This window comes from Biomphalaria glabrata, chromosome 5, assembly GCF_947242115.1.
Source record: "Biomphalaria glabrata chromosome 5, xgBioGlab47.1, whole genome shotgun sequence".
NCBI classification, from domain to species: domain Eukaryota; kingdom Metazoa; phylum Mollusca; class Gastropoda; family Planorbidae; genus Biomphalaria; species Biomphalaria glabrata.
Genome location: NC_074715.1, coordinates 36,771,364 through 36,796,914, shown reverse-complemented (window position 1 = coordinate 36,796,914; position 25,551 = coordinate 36,771,364). Strand labels below are relative to the sequence as shown.

Below are 25,551 nucleotides of genomic sequence, written 5' to 3'. Positions count from 1 at the left end.
CAGTGGGTTGTTTGCACATGAAATGTATTAAATTTTTTCAAACAAAGCTTTCCTGTTTCTTCGGGCAGGCAAGTGGAAACAGGTTTTGTCATTTTCCTTTGCTGAAAGGTGAAGCTATTTCTAGTGAAATGTAGAAATAAGTATAAGACATTTGGATTCCTTGATTGTGGAATTTGAAAGCAAATTTTTAAGACGTCAAGAGCTTGGAACCAGTTTATAATCCCCTCAGCTCACCATTTAGTGTAGAAGTGGATTAGTTCTAGAGGACATACCTTAAAGCAAATTATGTCATGAAAGAAAAGTTTCAGTCAGTTCTTCCGCAGGAGTTTTAGGAGAAGCTGTAGTTCCACAATATAAACACTTTTTTGATAAAATTACACATTAGGCCACATACATCTTTGAACAAGCATCTTTTAAAAATAAACACAGTTCCTGGACTTTATGCACGAATGCAAACAGTCAAATACTTCCCATTAAGTAGGCTACAACTGAAAATTTGTGGTGAAATGTTGTGATGGAAAATGAGGTAAACATACTTTAAAAAAAAATGAAATGTACAAGTATAATCAGGGCCGGTATTAAGCCACTGCAGCCTATGCGGCCGCAGTGGGCCCCGCGCTTTCATAGGCCCCGAACTAAGTATATCTGTAATTGCATAATGATGCAAAATATACGAAAAGTCGTGGAAATTATTTTTAAAATCTCCTGAAAATTAGACAAAAATTGTTATATGGAAAACACAAATCTTACACGAATAAAAAAAGCATTTCATATTTAAATAAAAATATAATAATAGTGCGAACTTTAACCGAAACGTAAGTTCCATTAGAGCTAGAATACGTTTTTAAAACGATCAAAACCCGAAAGAGAAATAATCACTTCTAGTGAGACAACTGAAACAGATTCTAGGAAGAATGCAAAAACTGCAGTGGTGAATGTCGTAAGAGAAGAAGAAAATGATGTAACAATAACAACTGATCACGAGTCATGGTAAATGAAGGCAATAATGTAATACATGTAGTTATAGATAATGAGCTAAATGTGGTCGATTCATTGAGAAATCTGGATTATCCTGTCATGTGTCTAGAAAAAAATGGAAGATCTTGTATTGACTATTTATTACAAAAAGGTCCACCTGAGATTACTTTGGAGAATTTTCCGAAAAATAAGGATGGTAGACATTTCTCTTAAGTGCATTGCAAACCAAACCTGAGTGATGGTGAAAGTGATTTTCGCCATTGGCTGATATAGCAGACTAGATCAATTGTTTCTACTGTCGTCTACTGGAAAAACAAAAAAGTTGCTTTTTAAATGAAGGATTTGACCAGTGGCAAAGCTGTACCACAAGGCTAGCAGAGCATGAAAAATCGCAAAGGCATTTAGACGCCATGACCAGTTGCTTTGAAGCTGGAGCAAGACTAAGTTAAAAAAAAAAAAACAGGCATTGACAAAGCTCACCAGGAAATGCTTTATTCTGAAACTAAACATTGGACTAGTTGCAATTGTACGATTTCTAGCGAAGCGCAATTTAGCTTTCAGAGGGACCATTGAAAGACTTAAAGAGCCAAGTAATGGGAATTTCCTGGTCTAGTAGAATTACTCGCAAAGTTTGATCCAGTAATGGGGGAACAACTTCGACGTGTTACCAATGCAGAAATTCATGATCGTTACCTGAGAAAGAAGATTCAAAACAAACTTATTACTGTAGTAGCTGATGCTGTTGTGAATTATATCCTTCGAGACATCAAGAATGTAGTGATATTGGATTGTACTCCAGACATAAGTCACAACGAGCAGATGTTATCGGTATTTCTAAGATAAGGGTTGAAGTGAAAGAGCTTGTGGTTGTGTATGAACGTTTTAAGTTTCTTCCTGTTGTTTCTTCTTGTGACAGCGAAAAGTAGTTGGCTGGAAACATAGATGTTGTTGCAATCTTTCCAGCCAAAAGTCAAAGAAAAAGCCAGTATGATAAATCTGTGGAAAACTTCACAAAAAAAAAAAAAAAGCTGAAGATGGCTACAGGATTAAATGCATCAACAGAATTGTGAACACTGCAATTTACTCCTTGCAGCTGAGATTTTAACTGTAACTGTGGCATCTTGTGAAAGAAGTTTCTCGAGTTTTAAACTAATCAAGAATTACTTAAGGTCAAAAATTCACGATGAGAGATTGAACAATGTGGCAATTCTTGCTATTGAGCGTGATCTATGTAGGAAACAGAATTTTGATGATCTACTGTATGACTTCGCTACACACAAGGCTCGTAAAGTAAAGTTAATTTGATCGTGATTTTGTACTTAGTTAAAAATGTATAAAACGCAAAGACGAATTTATTTTTTTATACAAAATCTTAATTTTCACTTATATCCTTATCCCTACCCAGAATAGGCCCCGTGCAATCCGTTTCGCATAGGGCCCCGCAATCGCTAGGACCGGCCCTGAGTATAATACAGTATACATGTGAATTAAAAGACATTTTATACAGTTAGATTATATATTTTTCTAAGTTGTAAGTACACACACATATATGTGTGTGTGTGTCTCTCTCTCTCTATATATATATATATATATATATATATTCCTAATTTTTATTTTAATGTTGCCCACCACTGGCACTGTAGATGCATTTATTAAAAATATGCAAATTCGGTCATACATATATATGCAATATGCTTAAAGAGCAAGGAGGATATCCTTTAGAAGACCAAAAGTATAGACATGGCATGAAGGTGATGATGAAATTGGATTTTGAATAACACCTTTCATTTAATTTTATTATAATGGCTATGTCTTTGATTTCGAAGATTAAGCATGAGTGTAGTGTTTCACATGCCTACAGAAGCCCAGTTGATATTTGTAGCAATGCTATTATACTGTCCTCCTTTAACTTGCCTTTAGAATTTGGTCATTCCCCATGTGGGATAAGTATCCAGCCAAACAAAGCTGTCAAATTGTAAGTAGTGCTTCTATACTGTCCACACCGGTGTTCAGCAGTACATGGTTAATAAAATAGTTTTGCTAGCGTTTGCCCATTATATATCGAACGAACCTTTTGTGCCAGTATTTTAGGGGCCTTAGATGGCTTCTACTAAGCACCAAAATCATGAAACAGAGTCATAGAAAAGTATTGTGAGAACCAATGCTTTATAATTTTGTTGTTAGGGTAAGAGACCTATTCTGCCGTATTCTCAATTGGAGGCCACCAAAATTACTGTTGACCTTAGAAAGACAGCTGTCTCTTTCTCTAGATATTGCCGCATCGTTGGACACTGCTGCCCATGTATGTAAAGTGATTGACAACATCAAAAAAGTGGCCAATCAGATTGATTTGTAGAGCTGGCTTACTTCATTTTTTTTCCCAAATTAGGCAGCAGCCTCTGAATTCATGGACGGCATACTGAAGCTCCTGATCAGAGTGTCCAAGAAGGGTGCAATCACTCACATAGAGCAGCTCAGTGGTAACTATATCTTTAGTTTTAGTATAGGCGTGCAAGCGCTGTATTTTAAATATGCTGCCATCTGTCAAATCAGATACAAATGGTGACCTATCAGCTCATTTCTCTATACAGCATGGTTGTGTCCTTGCTCCAACACTCTTTGCGATACTTGTATTCTTAAGAACAATGAGGCAGCGTCTGCATTAGGGCATCTACAGTTCAATTCTAGTTACAATTAAAACACGTTTAGGCTTCATTTCTCAATTTCTTATCTAAACAAGCAAACAATTTGAATCATTGTGATGATAACCTTCCCAATAACAATCATTCCTATCAATCGCACAGAGAAGGACTTACCTCAACTCAAAGGTTACGAGAATTAAAAAAAAAAATATTGTGGGGGTTCATATGGAATATTATTTGTAAGTCTAGGTGTGTCTTAGTGTAGGCCTCCCCCACGAGGATTACTGATTTAGCTAAGTATACTAGGCTAAATGTAATGATATGAAATGCTTGTAATTAAAACAATCACTTGGTACACACCACAAGCCAACAACAAACGAATCACTCTAAAGATGGTGTTGAAATATATATCATAAAATTTGATCCACTTAAAAGAGACCAGTTGCTATCTCGTACTAAGTCCAGAACAAAACATGTCTATACACTTCCTCTACAGCTCCAAGGGGTAAACCTATTAGAAACAAACAACTTTGTCCCCCTTGGAAGCATCATAAGCAGAGAGGGGAGAGCAGAAACATGTCAAAAATCAAATCAACAAGGCTAGTCATGCATTCAATACTCTACAGCTGACCTGGCGGTCAAAAGCAGTGTCTAAAAAACAACAACTATAATCTGCATCTTCAACACAAATGTGAAAGCAGTTCTTTTATAAGGTACAGAGACTAGGAGAGTTATAAATATCAACACAGACAAGCTCCAATGTAATTCATTAACAAAGGTTAGCAACACATAATTGATGTTAGATGGCTGAACAAAATTTCACAATAGTTTGTGGGGGGAAAAAAACAGCTAACACAGAGAAATTAAAAAAAAAAAATGCAAATGGGGTTACATTACAAGGCATACATTGCAAAACAGGCCAAATACTGGAACCCACATGGAGGGAAAGGCTGGAAGACCACAGCAAACATGGAGATCTGTAGACCAAGAGGTTAATACACCAGGATGAACATGGTGCCATACAGGATGAAACAGGGTGGAGGACATGCACTAACCATGAGTTATATCAATTATATGAAGACCCACCAATAGTGAACGAAATAAAAAAGAACAGACTACGTTGGGCAGGTCACCTTGAAAGAATGTCAGACAACAGAGGGGCGAAAATTGTATACAGGCAAAAACCAAAATGCAGGCGACCCAAAGGCAGACCCCGAATGCAATGGATAGATGACGTGGAAGCAGATCTGAAGCAGCTTGGGGTTAGGGCGTGGAGACGAAAGGCCCAGGAGAGATCTGAATGGAAGGATGTGTTAAAGCAGGCCAGAGCCCTCCATGGGCTGTAGCACCACTGGGATGGATGGATGGATGAACATGGACCCAATGAGGGGAGTTGCCCATAAAAAGTCCAATGGCAAAGTGTTGTTGCAGCCCTATGTTCCACTGGAAGTTTAAAGGTCATCAAATACATATTATTACATTTACTATGTTTGAGCTAAACCTGTAATCTGTGCGAGAGGCCTACACAGTAGAAAATAAACAAAAAGCTATTATTATTAAAAAAAACAACAAAAAAAAAACAAAAAAAAAAAAACAAGATTGTTTGGTTTAAGTCGCTTTTTAATTATCACATAAAATTAAGTAAATTTTTGTTTCTAGTTCATTTATTTTTCCAGCCTACATAAAGGATTGTCATAGACCATCTTCAAGTTAACTTTTGGCCCAACTAAATCTCTGATGTTGTCAATGGCATACTTGATCATGGTGGGTCTGGAACAAAACATAAATGGTCAGGTTTACAAATTAAACATGTACAGCAAACTAATATCTCTAATAGAAAATTATATTTTTATTTGGACATAAACACAAAAATAACAAACCTTTCCAATGATAACCCCCAAGCAATTACAGAAACATCTTTTGGCAGACCCATTGGAAGTAACATCTCAGGACGAAACACTCCAGAGTTACCTATTTCTACCCATTTCTTTAAACCTGTTAAATTGAAATATATTAATTTGTCAAAACATTAAATAATAAAACCAAGGTTATTTATCTGTTAATTTTTTTTCAGCAATGCAAAATTAATTTTGTTTTATAAGGTAGCATAAATGTGCTTGCCTTCATGATAGCTGAATATTTCCATACTTGGTTCTGTGTATGGATTGTATGCAGGTTTGAAGCGAAGATTGGTTATACCTTTAGATATATAGAACAAAAATTGCAGAAACAATGTGTTATATTTGATAAAATAGAAATAAAAAAGAAAGCAATTTAAGTTGAAATCTCACCAAGTTTACAAAAGAATTGGTTGATCGTGCCCATAAGGTCACCAAGTGTTAGACCACGGTCTGCAACCACTCCCTCAATTTGCTGGAATTCAGCTAAATGTGTAGCATCTAAATTTTCATTGCGGAACACTCTGTCTATTGAAAAATACTTCACAGGTCTGAATTCTTTCTGTAAAAAAAAACATTAGAAGAAACATCTCACTCAACATTTTTAGATGAATGTTATTTCAACACATACTCTCATTATTATTTTACAAATAGAAAAGCAATATTGACACACACACTGAAATATTTTATATTTATTTTGATAATGAATAGTATTTACATTAGAGAGGATCTGTTGTGATATTTGTAGACTACCATCTTTTTTTTTTTTTTAGATTTAGCATTAATTAATATTTGTAGATAACAGTACCGAATTACAAAATTCTATTACTAGATTGAAATTATCAGATTTAATTTTATAATTCTTTATGCATGTGTTATAATTTAAGAAAAATATATAAACCTACTATTCTACAATCACTAGTAAACTTTTAAGTCAACTACTACATATTTAGACTATGTCTAAGAAAATAAATGCAATATTTAATTAACTTAGCCAACAAAGTAAAAAAAAAGGTGATGTATGTTCCCTGAATACAGCAATTACAGGTAGCAGGAAATAAGAAAAAACAGAAGCTGACCCCTATAAAACCATATTCTCACAGAGAATTAAAAACCATGGATACCTAATGGGATAAGAATGTTGAGCTCATTAGCAAAGACAGCTTACAGCCCAATGTGATGAAAAAAATTGAGAGGGTCTAAAACTATGTAAGTAAACATAAATAATAAAAAAAAAAAAAGAGCAAGAAAAGGTACCTCCTGTGCTAGTTTGTACAGCATCCTTGCACTGACTGCTGTAGTGTGTGTTCTCAAAATGTTCTTCTCTGCCTCTTCTAATTTCCAGTCATACTTATATCCTTGTGAACCATAGCCACCAATGCTGTGAACCTCTTTTACTTTTTCTAAATAATCCATTGGAAAAGCACTAGCTGTGGCAGGGTCTGTAAAAAAGGTGAACAAGGACAAGTTAATATCTCATTTAAATCTTTTTACCATAAAAAAAAAAGTTGAAGTTCATTTGTTAAAATGGGGATGAATATTTCTACAGTAGAGTCAATATTTATCTGGTGAAATAAACAGCGCCATCAAGATCAGGCTCTTCAGCATCAACACATGCCTCAGGAAAATTCTTATGATCTGCTAGCTAGACAAGATCACAAATGAAAAACAAAGCAGCACCCAAATGAAATAGATATCCTTCAGAGGCACTGGTGATGGACATGCCGCACTCTTCATCTAACATCACAAGACATGCCCTTACCTGGAAACCCCCAAGGAAAAAGGAAGATGGGAGCCCCGAACTATATGCCACCAGGTTCCCGGTCATTTCATCATCTGATCCTTTTTATTTTTATTTACATGACAAAAAGTGTAACACATAAGTTAAGAATAAAATTAAATGATACTAGAAACTATAAAAATGTAACATTTATAGATATAGAGGTCATGTAAAATTATTTTATACATCCTCGATTTCTATTAAGATAGTTAAGCTATTGTAAGTACAAAAGACGATCCATCGATTCATATTGCTGAACTATGTTTGTAATTCTCTTTGCCAATAACACACTTTAGAACTTTAATTAATTTAGTTAAGTCCGGGGCGCTGCACAGCAGGCGACCTGATTATACCGGACTCTTTTTTCTAATTTTTTTTTCTGTTAATATTTCATGTAATTTGTTACTACTCAATGTTTCAATGGATGTGCACTGTGTCTTTTGGATTCTAATGTTGGTATGGATTTTAATTTGTGTGGAAACGTGTATTTCAGTGGAGTTTTGTGGTAAGACGCTTGACAGAATGGACAACACACCCGCCATCTTGGAACCTAATAACGAGCCTAAGCCCAAGGCTTTAACCGAACAAATCCCTAGGGCAAAACGTAAGAAGAGAGGACGTAGAGGAGGAATACGAGTTAAGTGTAGAAGAAGAGGACAAAGAGGCTTCCTTCCACCCATCGTAACAGGCAATGTTAGGTCTTTACAAAATAAGATGGAAGAATTAACAGGTTGCTGTGAACATTTGTATCAATTTAGAGAGTGTTCCTTAATGTGTTTCACTGAAACCTGGCTCAATGATACGATAACCGACTCTTCTGTTGATCTCGATAAATTTTACGTTTATAGAGCAGACAGAACAATTAATAGTGGGAAGTCAAAAGGAGGAGGACTCGCAATCTATATAAACAAGGAATACTGCAACGCCAATAATGTGAACATCAGGAATAAAATTTGTGACCCTAACATTGAACTTATGTGTGTCACACTTAGGCCCTACTACTTGCCTAGAGAATTCACCCAGGTGTGTGTTGTTGTTGTGTACATACCACCGACGGCTGACACAGCGACTGCGTCGGAAATAATTTTTGATGTGTTACACAATGTACAATCAAAACACCCGGACTCTGTTTGTATCGTAACTGGAGATTTCAACAACCTAAATATTGACAACACACTGTCAAACTATTGCCAGTATGTCTCTCTCCCCACAAGGCAGGGCAGAACGCTCGACAAATGCTACGTAAACATTAAGCAGGCTTACAAATGTAAAAGTTTTGTTCCCACTTGGAGAATCTGACCATGTATTACTCCATCTTATACCAAATTACAAACCTACTCTTAAAACTACAAAGAGAGTTATAAAAACGGTCAAGATGTGGTCTGAAGAGGCTGTAGAAAAACTACGAGGATGCGTTGAGAAAACTAACTGGGAAATCTTTATTGAGAACTGTCCAGACATAAACGAACTAACAGAAACTGTTACCTCATATCTATCATTCTGCGAGGAGTTAACAATTCCAACAAAAACAATACAAGTCTATGGAAACAATAAGCCCTGGATGACCAAAAAAATCAAACACCTTATTACTGAAAAGAAAACAAAGTATAAGGCTAGCAACGAAGAGTTTATAAATGCTAAAAATAAACTGAGAAAAGCAATAATTGAAGGGAAAAAAACATACAAAGAAAAAATTGAGAATTTCTTTGCAAAGAACAACTCAAAACAATGCTGGGAGGGATTAAAGAAAATAACAGGCTGCGCCTCAAAACGAAAACAAATTTTAGTGGCTGATGATGAGAAATTCGCCAACGAACTAAATTATTTTTATTCTCGTTTTGACAAAGAAGATTTTGTTGATCTACACAAAGAACTTTTCAACACTCTGTCCAAAGGAAAACAAGAGCCCTACGTCAATTTTGTAACGGAGGATGAAGTGACATTGTTATTTAAAAGAGTAGACGTAACAAAAGCTTGTGGACCAGACAAAATTAGTGGCAAGCTGATCAAGCTATGTGCGGAGCAAATTTCTTCTATCTTCTGTCATATCTTTAACCAGTCATGGCAAACGTGCGTAATTCCAAACATCTGGAAAACTTCAGAAATCATACCAGTGCCTAAGAAACCAAAAATAGATTGCTTAAATGATTTCCGCCCAGTAGCACTAACACCTATTGTTATGAAATGTTTTGAAAAATATATCCTTAAACAACTTGTAGCAAAAGTCAATAACAGCCTAGACCCTCACCAATTTGCATACAAAGCAGATAGAGGAACTGAGGATGCCATTCTATTGCTTTTGGACCAGCTTTATAAGCATCTCGATATACCCAAAACATATGCACGAGTCCTCTTCGTAGATTTCTCCTCGGCTTTCAATACCATACAGCCACATCTAATGATAAACAAACTGAGTAACTTAAATGTAAGCCCTTACTTGCAAGCATGGGTTCTAAACTTTTTAACCCAACGGCCCCAGTATGTTAAAGTCAACAACACCAAATCGTCAACTCGAGTACTATGTACGGGTGCTCCACAAGGTTGTGTACTTTCTCCTGTGCTATACACTCTTTACACTAATGACATAAGAAGCATCTATGACTCAGTTAAACTCATTAAATTCGCTGATGATACTGCCATAGTCGGTCTTATTCAGGAGACGAAACTCAGTATCGAAGCTCGATAGAAGAGTTTACAAACTGGTGCACCGACAACTTTCTAGAACTGAATGTAACAAAAACTAAAGAACTTATAATAGATTTTAGAAAGAAAAAACAAACTCTACGTGAACTGCAAATAAACACTACATCTATAGAACAAGTAAAGGCATATAAATATCTAGGCATTATCATTAACAACAAGCTTTCATGGGAAGACCACCTTGGAACTCTGACAAAGAAAACAGCCCAGCGACTCTTTTTTCTATACAAACTCAACAGTTTTAAATTAAATAAGAAGATCCTTGAGACATTTTACGGCGCGACTGTACAAAATCTGCTAACATACGGAATAAGTTGTTGGCAAGGCAACGCCTCATCTAAACTGTTGCAACGTCTAGAAAACATCATTAAAAAAGCATCAAAAATTACACTCACAACATTACCACATTTAAAGGAACTTTTTGAACAAACGTGCCTAAGAAAAATCGAAAAAATCTTGGAAGACAACGGCCACCCGCTCCATCAGAACTACGCCAGGTCGTCGCGAAGTGGGCGACTGCTGTCAATCAAAACAAGAACGGAGCGGTACAAAAACTCGTTCGTACCTCACTCAGTCAGACTCTATCACCGCCACTCATTGATCAGGGAACATGAAATGCACCAAGATACCTGTGTGTAGTCGCTGAATGAACTCTTTATGTTGTCTGTTGTATTTATGTGTATTTTTCTGTTGTGTTGTCTTTATATGAGAAACGAGTCCTTGTAATCACAACAAATTTCCGTAAGGATCAATAAAGCAGTCTTAGTCTTAGTCTAATGCTTTAGAGAAATTAAAGCAAAACTTATATAGGCGACATGATATCCTGAGGATGGGTGAAGTCAGCCTTTATTAGAAAAAAATAAAACCTTATTTCAAGGCTACAAATGACGCGCCCATTTTCAAGAAAGAGCGTTAGAAAAATAAAATAAAGGGAAAGATGGTCGTCAGGAGTTATCAGCTACATGATCATTAGTATTCTAATCGTTCTATATCTTAAATGATTTCAACTACTTCAACAACACCTTGGCCTTTGATGATAAGCTATCAGTGGTATGGTCATTACTATTCTAATCGTTCTAATCTTTCAAAAAATTTCCACTACTTCCACCACACCTTGGCCTTTGATTATTAGGTCAAGTGCAAGATATGTACCCTCCCAGATTTACAATATATTAAATTAGATTTCTCAAAAATGTAAAGTGGAAGGGAACACTATAAACACAATAACATGTCAAAAAATATCAAAAAGCATTCTACATAATCATATTTATATATTAGATAAAATAAAGGCTTAAAATCAAATCCTTTTCAGCACAATTAAACAACGAATAAGAAAAAATATTTAATTGGGGATGAAAAGACCGGGGATGAAATGACCGATCACCATGCCACCATAATTTGGATGCAGATGCCAAGCAGATGGGTAAGACATGGGGACAGTTGAGTTGGAGAGACTCGCCCAGAATCAATACCCCTGGAGGAAGCTGTTTGGTGGCTTATACCCAAGACAGAAACATGGCAGAGATGAGATTAAATTTTTAACAAATTCAACTAAGATGTACTAGAAGTAAGACCAAAAGTTACTGACCACTTATAAAGAAAGTATCATGTGCATCTCTGGCAGGATGTTGCTGTGGCTGGAATAGAGCATCGAAATTCCAAAAACTGGACTCAACATAATTATTTGTTGGCATCTCTGAAAATCTATATTTAAGAAAAAAAAGTTAATGAAATATTTTTACATAAAAAATTACAATTAAGACAGAAACTCAACTACTGGTTACTTTATTACTAATAATATTAAGTAAATTTTGTAAAAAAAATTATAAAAAGATTTTCTATAGTAATATAATTGTTTTTTGTTTTTTTCAAGCATAATTTATTTCAATTTTATTAATTCTTTCTGTGCTGCTCTCAGGTAGTAAGTTCGTTAATGCTGGTGAGTGCAGCATTACTTTCAGTGAGTAACTTTGAATATATTTATTTCACTATCTTTTTAATGTTAAACTTTTTATTTCTCGTTTTTTTTTTTTAATTTTATGCATGTGAGAGTGATTGTTCTTTGTTTTGGTAAATTGGATGCAGGACTAACACGTTAATAAAAAAAGACAACATTGTGTTAGTGGTTCCTTTTTTTAGTTTATTTGCATTATTTTTTAGTGCATTTGTTAATCTTTTATGAAATTTGAAGTCAGAAAATGTGTTCAGTTTTGTGATTTTTAATATTTATGTATTTAATGTATTAAAGGTTAAATCTTCAAGTATATCGATTTTTAAAAAAAATGAATATTTGATATATAATAATGTATTTCATTTACTACACTTTTGTAGACAATTTATTTTCCTTAAAAAAAAAAATCAAATATGTTCTAAAATTTACATTAGTTTTAGTAACTCTACCCCCCCATCCTTTTGTAGATTTTTGTTCGTCTCGCCCTGAAAAAAAAATTTTCAAATCAAAATAATTTGCACTGAAAGAATTAAGCCGCAATAAATTAAACATAAGCCTAATTGTTAATGAGCTCATATAGCTCATTTATTTTTAGAAGTCATTATAATTGTAAATGATTCATAATAAAAATCTAATAGCCATCACATCAATTAAAATAATTAGATGCAACCAATGAAGAAGTATTTGATTTACCCCATTTCTAAAAATATTTGTCGATACTGCTCCCGAACTTTCAGCAGAGGATGGAGATGACCAGTTGTTACAGGAGCACCTAATGCTTGAAAGTTATAGGGTTTGAACTGTGTGGTCTTCCAGCTGCCACTAGATATCATCTCAGGTGTTAAATCAACTTGTGGTTTGCTAACTGTAGTGGTGAAATTTTCTCCCTTTTTAATTTTATAACTTGTTTCCTTTCTAGAAAAAAATGCACACAAACAAGTTTAAAATACAATTTTATAGTTTTAACTTGTTATTTGAGATATTACTTTTTAACCTTTAGAAAAAAAAGCGATCCACTCTAAATAAAAAAAAAAAAAGTACATTTCAGACACTTACACCTCAGTAATGAGTTTTCTTTTTTTGTATTCATTTTTTTCTGTATCAGTTACATCTCCTATTCCTAAATTTGCTATCTTTTCTAAACATTCTTTGACCACATCTTTGATACTTTCAACCTAGAAATACCCATACAAAAACAAATATTAAAACACATCAGATTTTTCAATATTGCAGATAAAAAATAAATGAAATTTAGAAGACAAAGATATCTTTACTGATTAAACTATTAAGAAAATAAATTGCAAACCTGTCTAAAAACTCTTGGGCCCCCTTCACAATTCTTGTCTACTTTAATCCAACCTGCTGACATAGCTTTACTGAATCCCACTTTGGCATTTGGGACAGTTGCCTGTACAATAAATCAATGAAAACATTTTGTAAAAAATGTAAATGAATGTTTAGACACCTTGGTTAAGACATAAAGATAGTATCTAGCCAAAATTGTCTCCCTCTTTATTTAAAATTTCATTTAATAATTTGTCTAACCTAATAAATTTTAATTATCAGGAGTACTGTAAAAATAAAATTTGTTGGGTTTTCCCAATTAATACTGTAATATGCATAACTAGTTTGACACATGAAATGTGTAGGATGTAATTATCTTCTTTTTTGAAGTAACGTATGTAATATTATTTATAAGATAAGATAGTGAAAATTAAAAAAATATTTTTTTAAATGCATATAGTGTTAATTACCATAAGCTGTGCCTGAACAATGCCATCATTGGGTATAGCTTGGTAAACTAAGGCTTCATGGCTACCATTCTTTAGTATTGAATTGCCTTCTTCAGTCAGTTCCCATCGCTTGTTTTGTACATCTTCAACTTTAATAATCTAAAATGTGTGAGTTTTTAACTGAATCAAATTAAAATAAAAATCAAATAGATAGGCTTATAGTTAGGCCTATATGAAGTATATGTAAGGCCTTTTTTTTAAAAAAGGCGATGGGGTTTTCTTTTTAAAGTTTTTGACAATGTTACTGTTGTTAGTCCTCTTTTCTACCTTTGAGCATACACATTTACAATGTGATACAGTATCACTATCATAATTCATACTTAATATACAGTTTGTACACAGTATATACAGTGACTAAACAGGACAGTAAAGTTGAGTAAAGAAAGACTACCATTCTTAATTTTAATAATAATATTAATAAGAATAAGAACTTGTTACTTAAATGACTTAATTACTTAATAAAACAGTAATAATAATAAAACACTATGATTCACGTCTATGAGTCCACATTAACAATGTGATACAGTATCACTATCATTTATCATACATAGTTCATACTTAATATACAGTTTACAGTATATTGAGTATATAAAGTAAAATAAAGTGACTTTACAGGACAGTAAAGTTGAGTAAAGAAAGACTACCATTCTTAATTTTAATAATAATATTAATAAGAATAAGAACAACTTAAATAACTTAATAAAACTTTAAATCAACATTTAGTAAATGAGAATTATGAGTAATACTACTAATAATAAAATTAAAAACACTATGATTCACTATGACACAAATCTTAGTAATCTTACTATCTAGATTTGTCCAGATCTAAATTAGTAAATCCAACATCAGCCTAACTTCCATTTAGATAATATTTATATAGAAATTTAAAATTGAAGTTCGTGTTGCATAATACATTTAACATTATCATCGATCAATCATCAACATTTTAAGTTTAGATTTTAGACAACATCATGATGATCATCAGATCACAGTGAATGATCAATGAAACTGAAAGTATCAAAATCAAACGTCCATATGTTTAGCCCATAAACATATTACATAGCTTACATCACCAAGAGACTGTAAACTTTTAATTGCTCCTACGACAGTTTGATGATTAACAGCTAATAGACGAGATAATTCAAGAGAATCGGCTTCATTAAGTCTTTCTATTTCAAGAAGAATTTTGTCTACGAGTTCGGCCATGTTTAGCAGTGCTATTATAAAATCACACGGGTAAATTGACGGAACAAATTAATACAAATTTATATGAACAAAATTAAATTGTTGATCTTTGTTAAATAATAATTTTAAATATTAATGAACACACTTTTTAGACAATAAACATTAAGTCTATTTTATAAACAGTAGAATAATTTAAATCTTGATCTAGATCTTGATCTAGATATTTAGATCTAGTCTAGATACTATATTGTTACATTTTGTTTACGTTACTTAACTGCCAGAAATGCACAAAGTCTACAACTAAATATTTATAAATAAAGTAATACAATGTATTGATACAAAAGCGCCAACAAATAGATCTAACAAATAAATCATTATAGATCTTGTGCTATGTTATGTATTCAAAAATTAAAATTTTAAAACAATAAAACTATAAATGAATAATTTTTAAATTGTTGTAAATTATTAGATCTATATCAACATCTATTTATTTAAATAATATTTTAGTCAAACGAATTACATTTTATGAAGCTTTTAAAAAAGCTTTTTATAAAAGATTTTTTAAACGTAAAATTAGGAAATATTTTTTTCTTGTTTGATATTGTCACTATAGTGGATTCTATTGACTATTATTTTAGATTTATCCAAGGTACTGAATACATTGTCTAAAAAATCTGTCACACTGTCACTTAGGTCAATCAACATGGCTGTATCGTTGTGGAGGACAACTACTTGCATTTTGAAACGATCAGTTTCGTTGGCATCTGTTAGATATGGCCATGGTCCACCATCAAAACAAGTTGACATTCATAAGGGGAAAGTCTGTACGTAAATTATATGATTATTTCTTTGTATGTCTATCATTCTACTAAGCTTCTTTTTTGTATTTTTGAATTGACCTTTACGTTTCGTTCCGCTCGTTCGTTGTCTAGTCTAGACTCTATATAACTCAATTTATTTATGACTGCTAGAGTCACGTACGCATTAATGATTAATTATCATTCAATTTGTTTTGATCATATAGTTTTGTAACTGATATCATTAAATAGAGCTTGGTGTCCCATTTACAAAAATATCAAATTTATGTTTCTATGATAAGGATAAGTAGAAGCAAAGTTATGATTTTTTTTGTATTTATTTTTTTCCCTTCTTTGGCTTTGTTAACTTTGTATCCATAAAAAATTTTGGTACCCGAATTTTGACTTTTTGTTATTAAAGCATGCATATCTTTCTTATTATTCAATATATTTTTCAGAAGACTTTATGCATGTTATTTAAAGCGTAATATGACCCCAATCTTTCATCTAAACCGATTTTTCATACTTTTCCAGCAGGGCGAAGCTGAAAATAGAGACGACGAATTTGGTCGAAATTTGACTTAATTCATGCACAACTTTTTTATTTGTCAATATTTCCATTTCAAATTTTCAGGAGACTTTACATGTTCTTTATATCATTTTATAACCCCTAAATCGTTCATCTAAATCCATTTATTATACTTTAACAGCTGGGTGAAGCTAAAGATAGAGACGCCAAATTTGGTCGAAATTTGACTTAATTCATGCACAACGTTTTTATTTGTCAATATTTCCATTTCAAATTTTCAGGAGACTTTACATGTTCTTTATATCATTTTATAACCCCCAAATCTTTCATCTAAATCTATCTTTTATACTTTTACAGCCAGACGAAGCTAAAAATAGAACCGACGAATTTGGTCGGAATTTAACTTATTAACGCTCAACTTTTTTATTTATTAATATTACCATTTCAAATTTTCAAGAAACTTTAAACATGTTATTTGCTACAAAAATAAATAATAATTTTAAAGAAAAAAAGCAATTCAAAATTGTGACATTTATTTTTAAAAATTGTACTACAGGAACAGCTAGATTTTTTTCACATATTGACGAAAACTTGTTTTTATTTCTTAATATTTAGTCATAAAATTAAAAGGAGACTTTAAACAGCTGGAGTATGAAAAAGTTATCTTTAAAAAACATTTTTAAAATATTGACCTTTTTTTTTTATTTAAAAAAAAATGCAGATGTAAAATTACAAAATATTTGGATATGGTTGGGAAGGGGGGGGGGGAGTGAGGCAAGAGGCAATAGAAATCAATACAATTAGTCAAATTGCCAAGATTAGATATCAGAATGTCTCTTTTATAAAGTTTAAAGTTTAAAATATACAGAGTCTATATATAATAATAATAATAATCTTTAATAAGGAAATTTGTCTTACAATTTGTGCATTACCAAACAAAAAACATTATAACTATAAGAAACCAAAGTGTACATTCACATCAGACTCACTCATAATTTACATGTGACAAAGTTTGTACCAGATTGTTCTTATTTAATGATTTGATTGCCAGGGGAACAAAAGAGTGTTTGTGTCTGTTTGTCTTTGCTATCGGTTGTCTTGTATCTATCTCTTTTGTGATGGTAAAATCACAAAATCCTGACACAAAGGGTGATTCTCTATTTCAAGGATCTTGTTAGCTTTTTTAGAGATGTTTGTCTCAAACAACTGCCCAAATGGGGTTTGTTTTTTGCCAATGATTTTGCCAGCAGCATTGAGGATTCTATTAAGTTTATTCCTATTTTTAATGCTCAGATTGCCATACCAGGCAGTGATATTGAAACTGAAAACATTGCAGATGTGAGCGTGATAAAACATAGCCAAGACCTTTTCGCTAACATTAAACGAGGACAGTTTTCTTAGTAGTCGTAATCTTTGCTGCCCTTTTTTGCTGATATAATCAGTATTTGCAGTAAAATTTAGTTTATTGTCTAGGATAGTACCAAGGTATTTAAAGGTTTGCACAATTTCAATAGTCTCTCCAGCTACAGAAACAATATCATTTTCCTTCTTGTCCCTGCGAAAATCGATTATCATTTCTTTGTTTTTTTTTACATTTAATAATAAAAAATTATCTTTACAGTATTCTTCAATGTGTTCTAATTCTTTGAAATACTGTATATTATATATACAGACATAAAATCTAAACAAACTTATAATATAACACCTAGATCTAATTTATAATATTATAATATATATTGAAAAGCTGTTTTAGTTTTTAGGCTATTTCTCAGATTTTCTTCCATTAAATTTCACATAAAAAAAATAGATCTAAATTTAGTCCTAATCAACATTCTAGATCTAGAAACTAGTATTAGTTTATTAAGACAATTAAGTATAGACTAGACTAGTATATATCAAATCAAGACAATTAAGTATAGACTAGACTAGTATATATCAAATCAATTAAAGATCTATAGGCCTATATGATATCTATCTATCTTATTCTAGATTTCATTCTATGCATCTCTGTTCCTATTCTAGAAAATAGGTCTAAGCCTAAATCTAAGTATTAGACCTAGATCTACACTCTAGTGTATGATTAAAACAATAAATTTGATTTTTCTACATTATCTTTTGCTTCTCTAGATCTATTACTAACTAAATCTAGATCTACATTAATACAAATTTTTTTGCTTCATTATCTATATTAATAAACAAGGAAACTTCGTTTTAATAATATTTTATAAGTATTTTATTACTACTTCCGGTAGAATTGATAGCAAAATGGCTACTTTCGATTTGGTGGTCATTTTGGCATTCATATACCAAGAGCGTCATCCAAAATAGCTTAATAATCACACGTGATTCTTATGTAGATATGGATACTACAAATTACTAACCAATATAAATAATTACAAAACAAAAATAAAAAAAGTAATCATATCTGGAACACACCCTAATTTTGGAAACTTAAAAAAAAAAAACGATCTAGTAAACCAATCCCGTCAAATTTGGTATCAAAAGAATCACCATTTTCTATCTGACAAAATGATACTCTAATCTAGAAGATCGTTTAAAAAATAATGACATTTTATGCACTTTTACGACGGTAACCGGGGATGCGACCGAAACCATGAGGACCAGCTTTTAAACACACTTCCGGCATACAAAAATAGCGTTGTTGAAGTACCTATCTTGAGAATCTCTAGATTCTCTCTATATATATGTATAGATTTACAAGAAAATGTAGGAAGGATCTAGATCTAATAGTAGACTAGTATATAGATCTAGATTCTAGAAGCTAAGAAGGGCAAGTAAAATAGATCTCTACCACCAGTACTAGTGTGGGTGGCAGTGACAGGCAGCCGCAGCGGCAGTGCTATCATAATCAATCATGATCTTAATTTATTTCATAATCATTGTCAGTAACCCCAATGCCCAAATAAAGACTCTAGATCTAGATTTCTAGATTAAGGCATTTAGTCAGTGACTAAATAGTTACTTATATTTATATGAAATGAAACCATTACAGCTAAACTCTGCTAAAACTAAATGGATATTATTGAGATATAAAATTTATAAATGTCACAAAGAATTTTGCATATCGGATTATTAGAATTAGATCTAGACTGGTCTAGATCTATTTTTTTTTAAAGTTCAAAAGTTATTCCTTCTTTAGCTAATTAGCCTAATTATTTTTGACCTCCTCTTTGTATTTCACTGATTTTTTCTGTCCACTTTTACTTTTGGTTGATTTGTCTTGTGTTGTTTTTTTTTTTATCTAGATCTACATCTACATTTAATACATTTTAAGTTACACTAAAATTAATATTCATATGATTTTTGTTATGTTAGTTGACTGTTAATTAACATTAGGTAATAATATTTTAAGTGAGAAAATATGTTGATAACATTCATGATCCCCCCTCCCCCCACTTTCCTGACAATATCTAGATCTAAGTCTAAGGTACAGGATCTGGCTGATTAGGGTTATGGCCATGTCCTAATAAAAAATGTTTTAAATCAAATGTATAATTAAAATAAATACAAAATCAACTAAATTGTTTCTTTCTATGGCTAAACATATTAATAAGCACAATTCTACTATTAAAGAAAGATTCATTTGACCCATTTGTATAGCCGGTAGAAACAAGAGGATTAGCTGGGTCAAGTCATCTGACCAACTAGTGACAAAGCGAATGACATGAAGGGGAAAAAAAAGAAGACTGCAAGCGATTGGGTTGGACCAAAATAAATGATTATTTTCAATCAAAAGCCATTGTCAATACTTACACAAAAAAAAACTAATTATGCATAAATGAGCTTTAAAATGATGTTTGAAATTTACTTACTGCCAACAGAATATGAAGATATTACAAAGAATAAACTTCATCCTGCAACAGTTTTATACTCGCCTAAGCTATCTTCAAATTTTAAACAGGAATTGATAGGTTATCCATTTCTGCACACAATGGTGTATCAATTGTCTATAAGTGACTTAAATTCACAAGAGGTTTTTAAATTGAAAATGAGATACCCTAACCTCGTTTCACTGCGAAGTGGGACAAAAAAAAAAGACTTTTTCAGCTTGACTGAATGGCCTATCTAGATCTATATCCAATAAATTGTTACTAGAGTCAAGAATCTGATTAGATTCAAGATCTATAAATCTGTTTTTCTCATAGACAGCATATTAGATCTAGTTAAATTTATGATTGTCCAAAATAAAAATGTGTGTGGTAATAAAATTAAAGTGTCTAAAAATTGTGTAGGTCTAGATCTGTAGTATGTAAGGACATTTTAAATTTAAATGTGGAATTTATATTTATAAGTGTTAACTTGTTTTAAGTGAAATTTTAAAGAGTTTCAATGCTTTTTTTTTTTTTTTTTAACCATCTTTTCTTCTCTAACGAATGCTTTTGGCTATGCTATCAATGGTATTAAAATCTTGATTTTCTGTACATTTGCTAATGTATCTATACTGATTTAGTTGTAATTGTCTTGGCTACTGTAAATTTGAGCTTCATTATTTCTATTTATATTAAAGCATTTAATAAAAATAATTTTCTTTGATTTTATTAGTATCTGATGAAGTTGGTTTACCTGACAGTTTAGGACACTCTGTTGGTATTGAACGCTATGAACTTCTGGCAAATCAAGCTGGTGATGACGTAAGTAGTACTCACTGTATTCATTACAAGCCTGTATTCAGATTTAATTTTCTACTTACAAAATTGTTTGCTTTTGAGAAGCTTTACTTGTTTAAAATAAGGTACCAGTATATATTATTTAAATATTCTTACTTTACATTCTGGTAATAAAACTCCATATAAGACTTAAAACAATCTAATGAAATGTTAGGTGCTTAATTTATTTATTTCCATTTAGAATAAAATATTTTAAGCATTTAAACGGGAGAAAAAAAAAAGTCAAAACATTGACGCTGCCGGCATTGATACAGCCTTATAGCTGGAAAAAATCAAGAGCTAATTACTTCAATTCAGATGTTTAACAGAAGAGAAATGATTATGGATTTAATTTAAAACATTTTATGGAAGAAAGAAAACAAAACAAATTAGTTTTAAATTCTTTTACATTGAGATAATTTTTCCAATAGAAAAGATGTTTAAATGCTGGGAGAGTCATTCTGCAAAAAAATTAAATAGCTGTCCACTAAAAAATTTAATCCTGATTTGTTGTCTACCATCATTACACTCTTTTTTTTTCTTTTTTTTTTTTTAAATTAAGCTGCGAGTTTAATCAGTTAATTGATGATTAATAGTCTGTTCTGATGGGTCTGTTATTTCATTACAGCATTTGCATTTTTAGTTGTCATTTATGTTGTTATTCAGCTAATAATAGTGACTAAATTGCATGTTAAAATGTGTAAGGACAATTTCTAGCTAATAAAAGGATAATTGTAGGTTTGAACTTTTCATATGATACCTTGATGTTAAAATAAATAAGCCCAAAAAAAAAATCCAGGAATAGAAAATGAGAGCACATAAATCCATAATCCAATAATAATTATTTTGCATTTCAAATCACAGTGAAGCTGTGACACCTTAATCTATAAGCTGACAAAGTGCATTAAGTCAAATGAATTAAGTGATAACAAGTGAAAAGACAGGAAAACTTCAATGACACAATAAACTTTTAAACTAACTGTTAATAATATAAAATATTCATAGCTTTTTCAATAGAAAATGATTTTTTAAAAAATAAATAAATGCATTTATTTTGTACGAAGGACCCTTTTGAGATGAAAGTTGTTAAAAGAGCCAAAGGTACATTTGAAGAGCCTACCATTATTAAATCAGTCAATAATAAAAGGATGATTGGCTGCATATGTAAGTATTGATGTATAATGTTATTCATAATACTATATACTGGATTTTAAAATAATTTTTATTCTATGTAGATTATTTTGTTGATAGTTTCCTACTGCTTTCTTTAAAGAAAAGAATTTTAAGAAATTGCATATGCTGAAAAAACACTACTAACAACAACAAACTTTACTGTGGTAATATTTCAATTTAATTAAAAATTAATAGTTTTGTAATCTACATTTGCATTATCCAGCACTGAATTTTTTTAAGTAAAGAGTTGTAATGACTTGTTCTCCCCCTAAAATTTTCATTCACTAAAATATGTTTTGAATTAATGAATTATGGATTTTACTGATGGTAATTACCATAAATTAAATATGTCCGTTGGAATTGAGTAAAAATTTCATGCCACTAATTTTATTTGACAAACTATTTTTAATGTTTCTCACCTGCTGAACACAAGTAATGATTGTAAAAGAAAGTAAGTAAGTAATGGAGCAACAACACAGTCGTGACAATTTCTGTTGTTGAATGTGTGTCTGTTAGTTTGATATTTTAAAGAAAATTTTATTGAAATTTTAAAAATCATTTTTAGGTGAAGAGGATGCCTTGACCATTAACTGGATGTATGTACACAAAGGAGAGCCTAAACGATGTGAATGTGGCTACTGGTTTAAGTTGGAGGAGCTACATCCCAAAACTTATGAATAAGAGCCAACAGTATCTTAGTGTTTCTTTGACTAACTTAACATTTGACATACATTAATTTTTTATTATTATTACTGGCAGTTGGTTTGTATTAGATGATGTACAAATGTTGCAGAGAGTTGTTTCCAAATAGTCTCTCTTAAGGTATAATAAATTGATTTTATTTGATCATTCTTGTCTTACTTATTTGGTTATTTAAACTAAATGAAGTCTAAAGTATTTTCTTATAAAAGATAGCCATAAAAACTTCAGGACTAATATATTTATAAAAGCAAATAGAAAACATAATTGTTCTTTAATACACACACATATTGTAAGTAAAATTATACTTTTTTTATCAAGACATTTAAAATATCTAATAATACATAATCAAAGTCCTGACAATGACCAAGGCATTTGGGGCTATTAGAGCCCGAACGATTAACAAGGAAAACCGTACGAATACGGTAGTCTATAATAGTGATCACCGACATCAGCCAATTTTTTTTTTATTTTTTTTGAGTTGTGGTTTTGATGCAGTGGATTCCTCCCACTACAATGTCTGTCAAACTTCAGTATCGGCCCAACCCTTAATTTACTTTTATTAGTTTTCCAATCTTCTTATTAGCAGAAATAGTACATTGTATGAGAACGAGTCTAAAATTCAGAAATGCAGGGAAAACACTTGATTATGGACATCAAGAGTAAAAGTTTAAAAATAAAAAAAAGACACTTGCATAATGTAATATAATTTTCTACAAGTCCAAAAGTATGACAACGCAAACATGTTTAGTTGATGTTAAGTCTGTTTCTATTTAAAAAAAAAACTATAAACTAGACAAGGACCCCCACTTGGAGGGGAGTGCCTCCTGGAGCCTTAATAGCCAAATTGTAGTCCATATTTTGCAACTTCAAACCTATTCACTTCTAAGTATCAACTGAACGTGTAGTGCTTCCACTGAAGTAGGGTTGTAAGGATAAGTTATTGTAATAGCTAAGCTCGGATTGGTGAAGTGTTGATGGCCAACATCAACGCTTTATTATAGGCTTGCATTATAGAAGGTGTGAAATATTCTATGGAACGTTAGTTGTGACGTCATGTTTTCATTTGCACATAATTAAACATATAATTATGCAGCTATTCACCAGTAAAGTTATTGACAGTTTCGGCAGCCACCGTCGACGTTTGCAGTTGTTTTTTTAATCTACCATAATAATATGGAGGCACGGGCTGCATGGATAAGCTTAACAACGTGAACAGTAAATAGTTTGTTCACTTATTTTTTTGTTTTAATTTCATGAAACAGGTATTTAAAGTGCACTTAATATCGCATATGGAAAAGGGGGACACTGGTTCTTTTCTTTAATATTTTCCTTAACAAGAAAGTTGAAGCTACAACTATGAGACATGGCTTGCAGCTTACACCTTCCCCTCCAAAAAATCCTGCAGGTGCCCCTGAAACTAGAGTAAGCCTATATACTATCTCTATTCATTTATTACTATTAAAAAGACGTAGACACATTGAATGCCATTTGATATTCATTTATGTTAATTGTTATATATCGAATTTAAATTTAGTGTATGGGCACCATTATTTGTAAAAGGCGTTATACCTACAACACAATTAAGTCTTTATGTAGATCTAAATGTGCTGATACATATGGGATGACTAGAATTTGTTTTATTTTTGTCACACTCAGTCTGAAAATTATTATTTCTTTGAAGAAAGGGTAGCACCATCGAATTTTTGAACCTGGGCCCACGTTACGGCTACCTTTCTATGCCACTTTTTATACCACGCAGATTCGTGGAAAATAAAGGACCACACGAGTAGAGAAGACGATTGAGCCAATAGAAAAGCAAACAAGAATCCCCGTTGGGGTGCGTATATGTAGGCCTATATATAAAGACAGAGTCCATTGCACTGGCGGGGGTGGAAGAAAAAAAAAGCCCAGTAACCGTTCCTCAAGATGAAGTTTTATAGCGGACACCTGCACCGCTGATGTGGTACAGATTGCGCGGCCCTATGCGAAATGGATTGCGCGTGGCCAAGTCTGGGTAGGGATAAGGATAATAAGTGAAAACTAAGATTTTGTATTAGAAAATAAATTCGTCTTTGCATTTTATTCATACTTTACTAAATACAAAATCACGGACAAATTAACTATACGAGCCATCTACAATAAAAGGTTGTTTTCCAACAAAAAGTCGATAAACATTCAGATCTGCCTTTTAGATTTAGTGGCCTATACAATCGACTAGCAAAATATCACTTTTGATTTTTAAATAAAAGATCGCGATAGACTTAAATCTGTATTTATATGCCAGTGACTATTAAAGTAAATTAAGTATTTGAACTTTTTTTTTTTTTTTTTTGTTACAATTCGCCTTATTACATTTTTATTACATGAAAGCTGACAATGCCATTTATTTTAAACGCGAGTAGGATAGGCGTTTTCCATATTAAATGACAATTTGTCTGTTTTTAAGGAGATTTGTATGAGTTTTCAGAAGACTTTAATAATTTCAGGAGATTTTCATGACTTTTTCGTATATTCTGCCATTTCAGGAGATTTCCAATGCTCCTGGAAAATCAGGAGGCCGCGTTAACCCTTTAAAAATAAGTTAAAATTGTTTAATTTGATAATTTAACACCTAGAATTAGCGCGGGGCCTATGAAAGTGCTGGACCCACTGCGGCCACATAGGTTGCAGTGCCATGGCCTAAGGCCGGCCCTGGGTACAGAGAAAGAATATCTTATGTAATGCAGTCATGTAATGTAATCTAGCATGTTGATTAA

At 32.1% G+C, this 25,551-nt stretch overlaps 2 protein-coding genes across 2 annotated transcripts; one reads left to right on the top strand and one right to left on the bottom strand.

Annotated features, from left to right (window-relative positions):
• Positions 1 to 5,219: 5,219 nt before the first annotated feature.
• On the bottom strand, positions 5,220 to 15,032 carry LOC106059915 (phenylalanine--tRNA ligase alpha subunit-like). Its single transcript, XM_013217620.2, has 11 exons — positions 14,811 to 15,032; positions 13,704 to 13,841; positions 13,256 to 13,357; positions 13,006 to 13,124; positions 12,643 to 12,864; positions 11,587 to 11,702; positions 6,776 to 6,960; positions 5,912 to 6,080; positions 5,742 to 5,819; positions 5,501 to 5,615; positions 5,220 to 5,390 (listed from the first exon to the last, which is right to left on the bottom strand). The coding sequence occupies exons 1-11, from the start codon at positions 14,946 to 14,948 to the stop codon at positions 5,285 to 5,287; spliced, it is 1,488 nt and encodes a 495-aa protein (XP_013073074.2). The 5' UTR covers positions 14,949 to 15,032; the 3' UTR covers positions 5,220 to 5,284.
• Positions 15,033 to 15,592: 560 nt separating this feature from the next.
• Positions 15,593 to 22,942, top strand: LOC106059921 (cytochrome c oxidase subunit 5B, mitochondrial-like). Its single transcript, XM_013217634.2, has 4 exons — positions 15,593 to 15,751; positions 20,817 to 20,905; positions 21,985 to 22,084; positions 22,659 to 22,942. The coding sequence occupies exons 1-4, from the start codon at positions 15,631 to 15,633 to the stop codon at positions 22,772 to 22,774; spliced, it is 426 nt and encodes a 141-aa protein (XP_013073088.1). The 5' UTR covers positions 15,593 to 15,630; the 3' UTR covers positions 22,775 to 22,942.
• Positions 22,943 to 25,551: the final 2,609 nt, after the last annotated feature.

Bases quoted from the DNA above. Each gene is read 5' to 3' on its own strand.
- LOC106059915 (XM_013217620.2), bottom strand. From the start codon at position 14,948: ATGGCCGAACTCGTAGACAAAATTCTTCTTGAAATAGAAAGACTTAAT. The intron at 13,842-14,810 runs GTAAGCTATGTA...CACACATTTTAG, and splicing joins GTTTACAGTCTCTTGGTGAT to ATTATTAAAGTTGAAGATGT. The intron at 5,820-5,911 runs GTGAGATTTCAA...ATATATCTAAAG, and splicing joins CCAATTCTTTTGTAAACTTG to GTATAACCAATCTTCGCTTC.
- LOC106059921 (XM_013217634.2), top strand. From the start codon at position 15,631: ATGGCTGTATCGTTGTGGAGGACAACTACTTGCATTTTGAAACGATCA. The intron at 15,752-20,816 runs GTACGTAAATTA...TGATTTTATTAG, and splicing joins CATTCATAAGGGGAAAGTCT to TATCTGATGAAGTTGGTTTA. The intron at 22,085-22,658 runs GTAAGTATTGAT...AATCATTTTTAG, and splicing joins AAGGATGATTGGCTGCATAT to GTGAAGAGGATGCCTTGACC.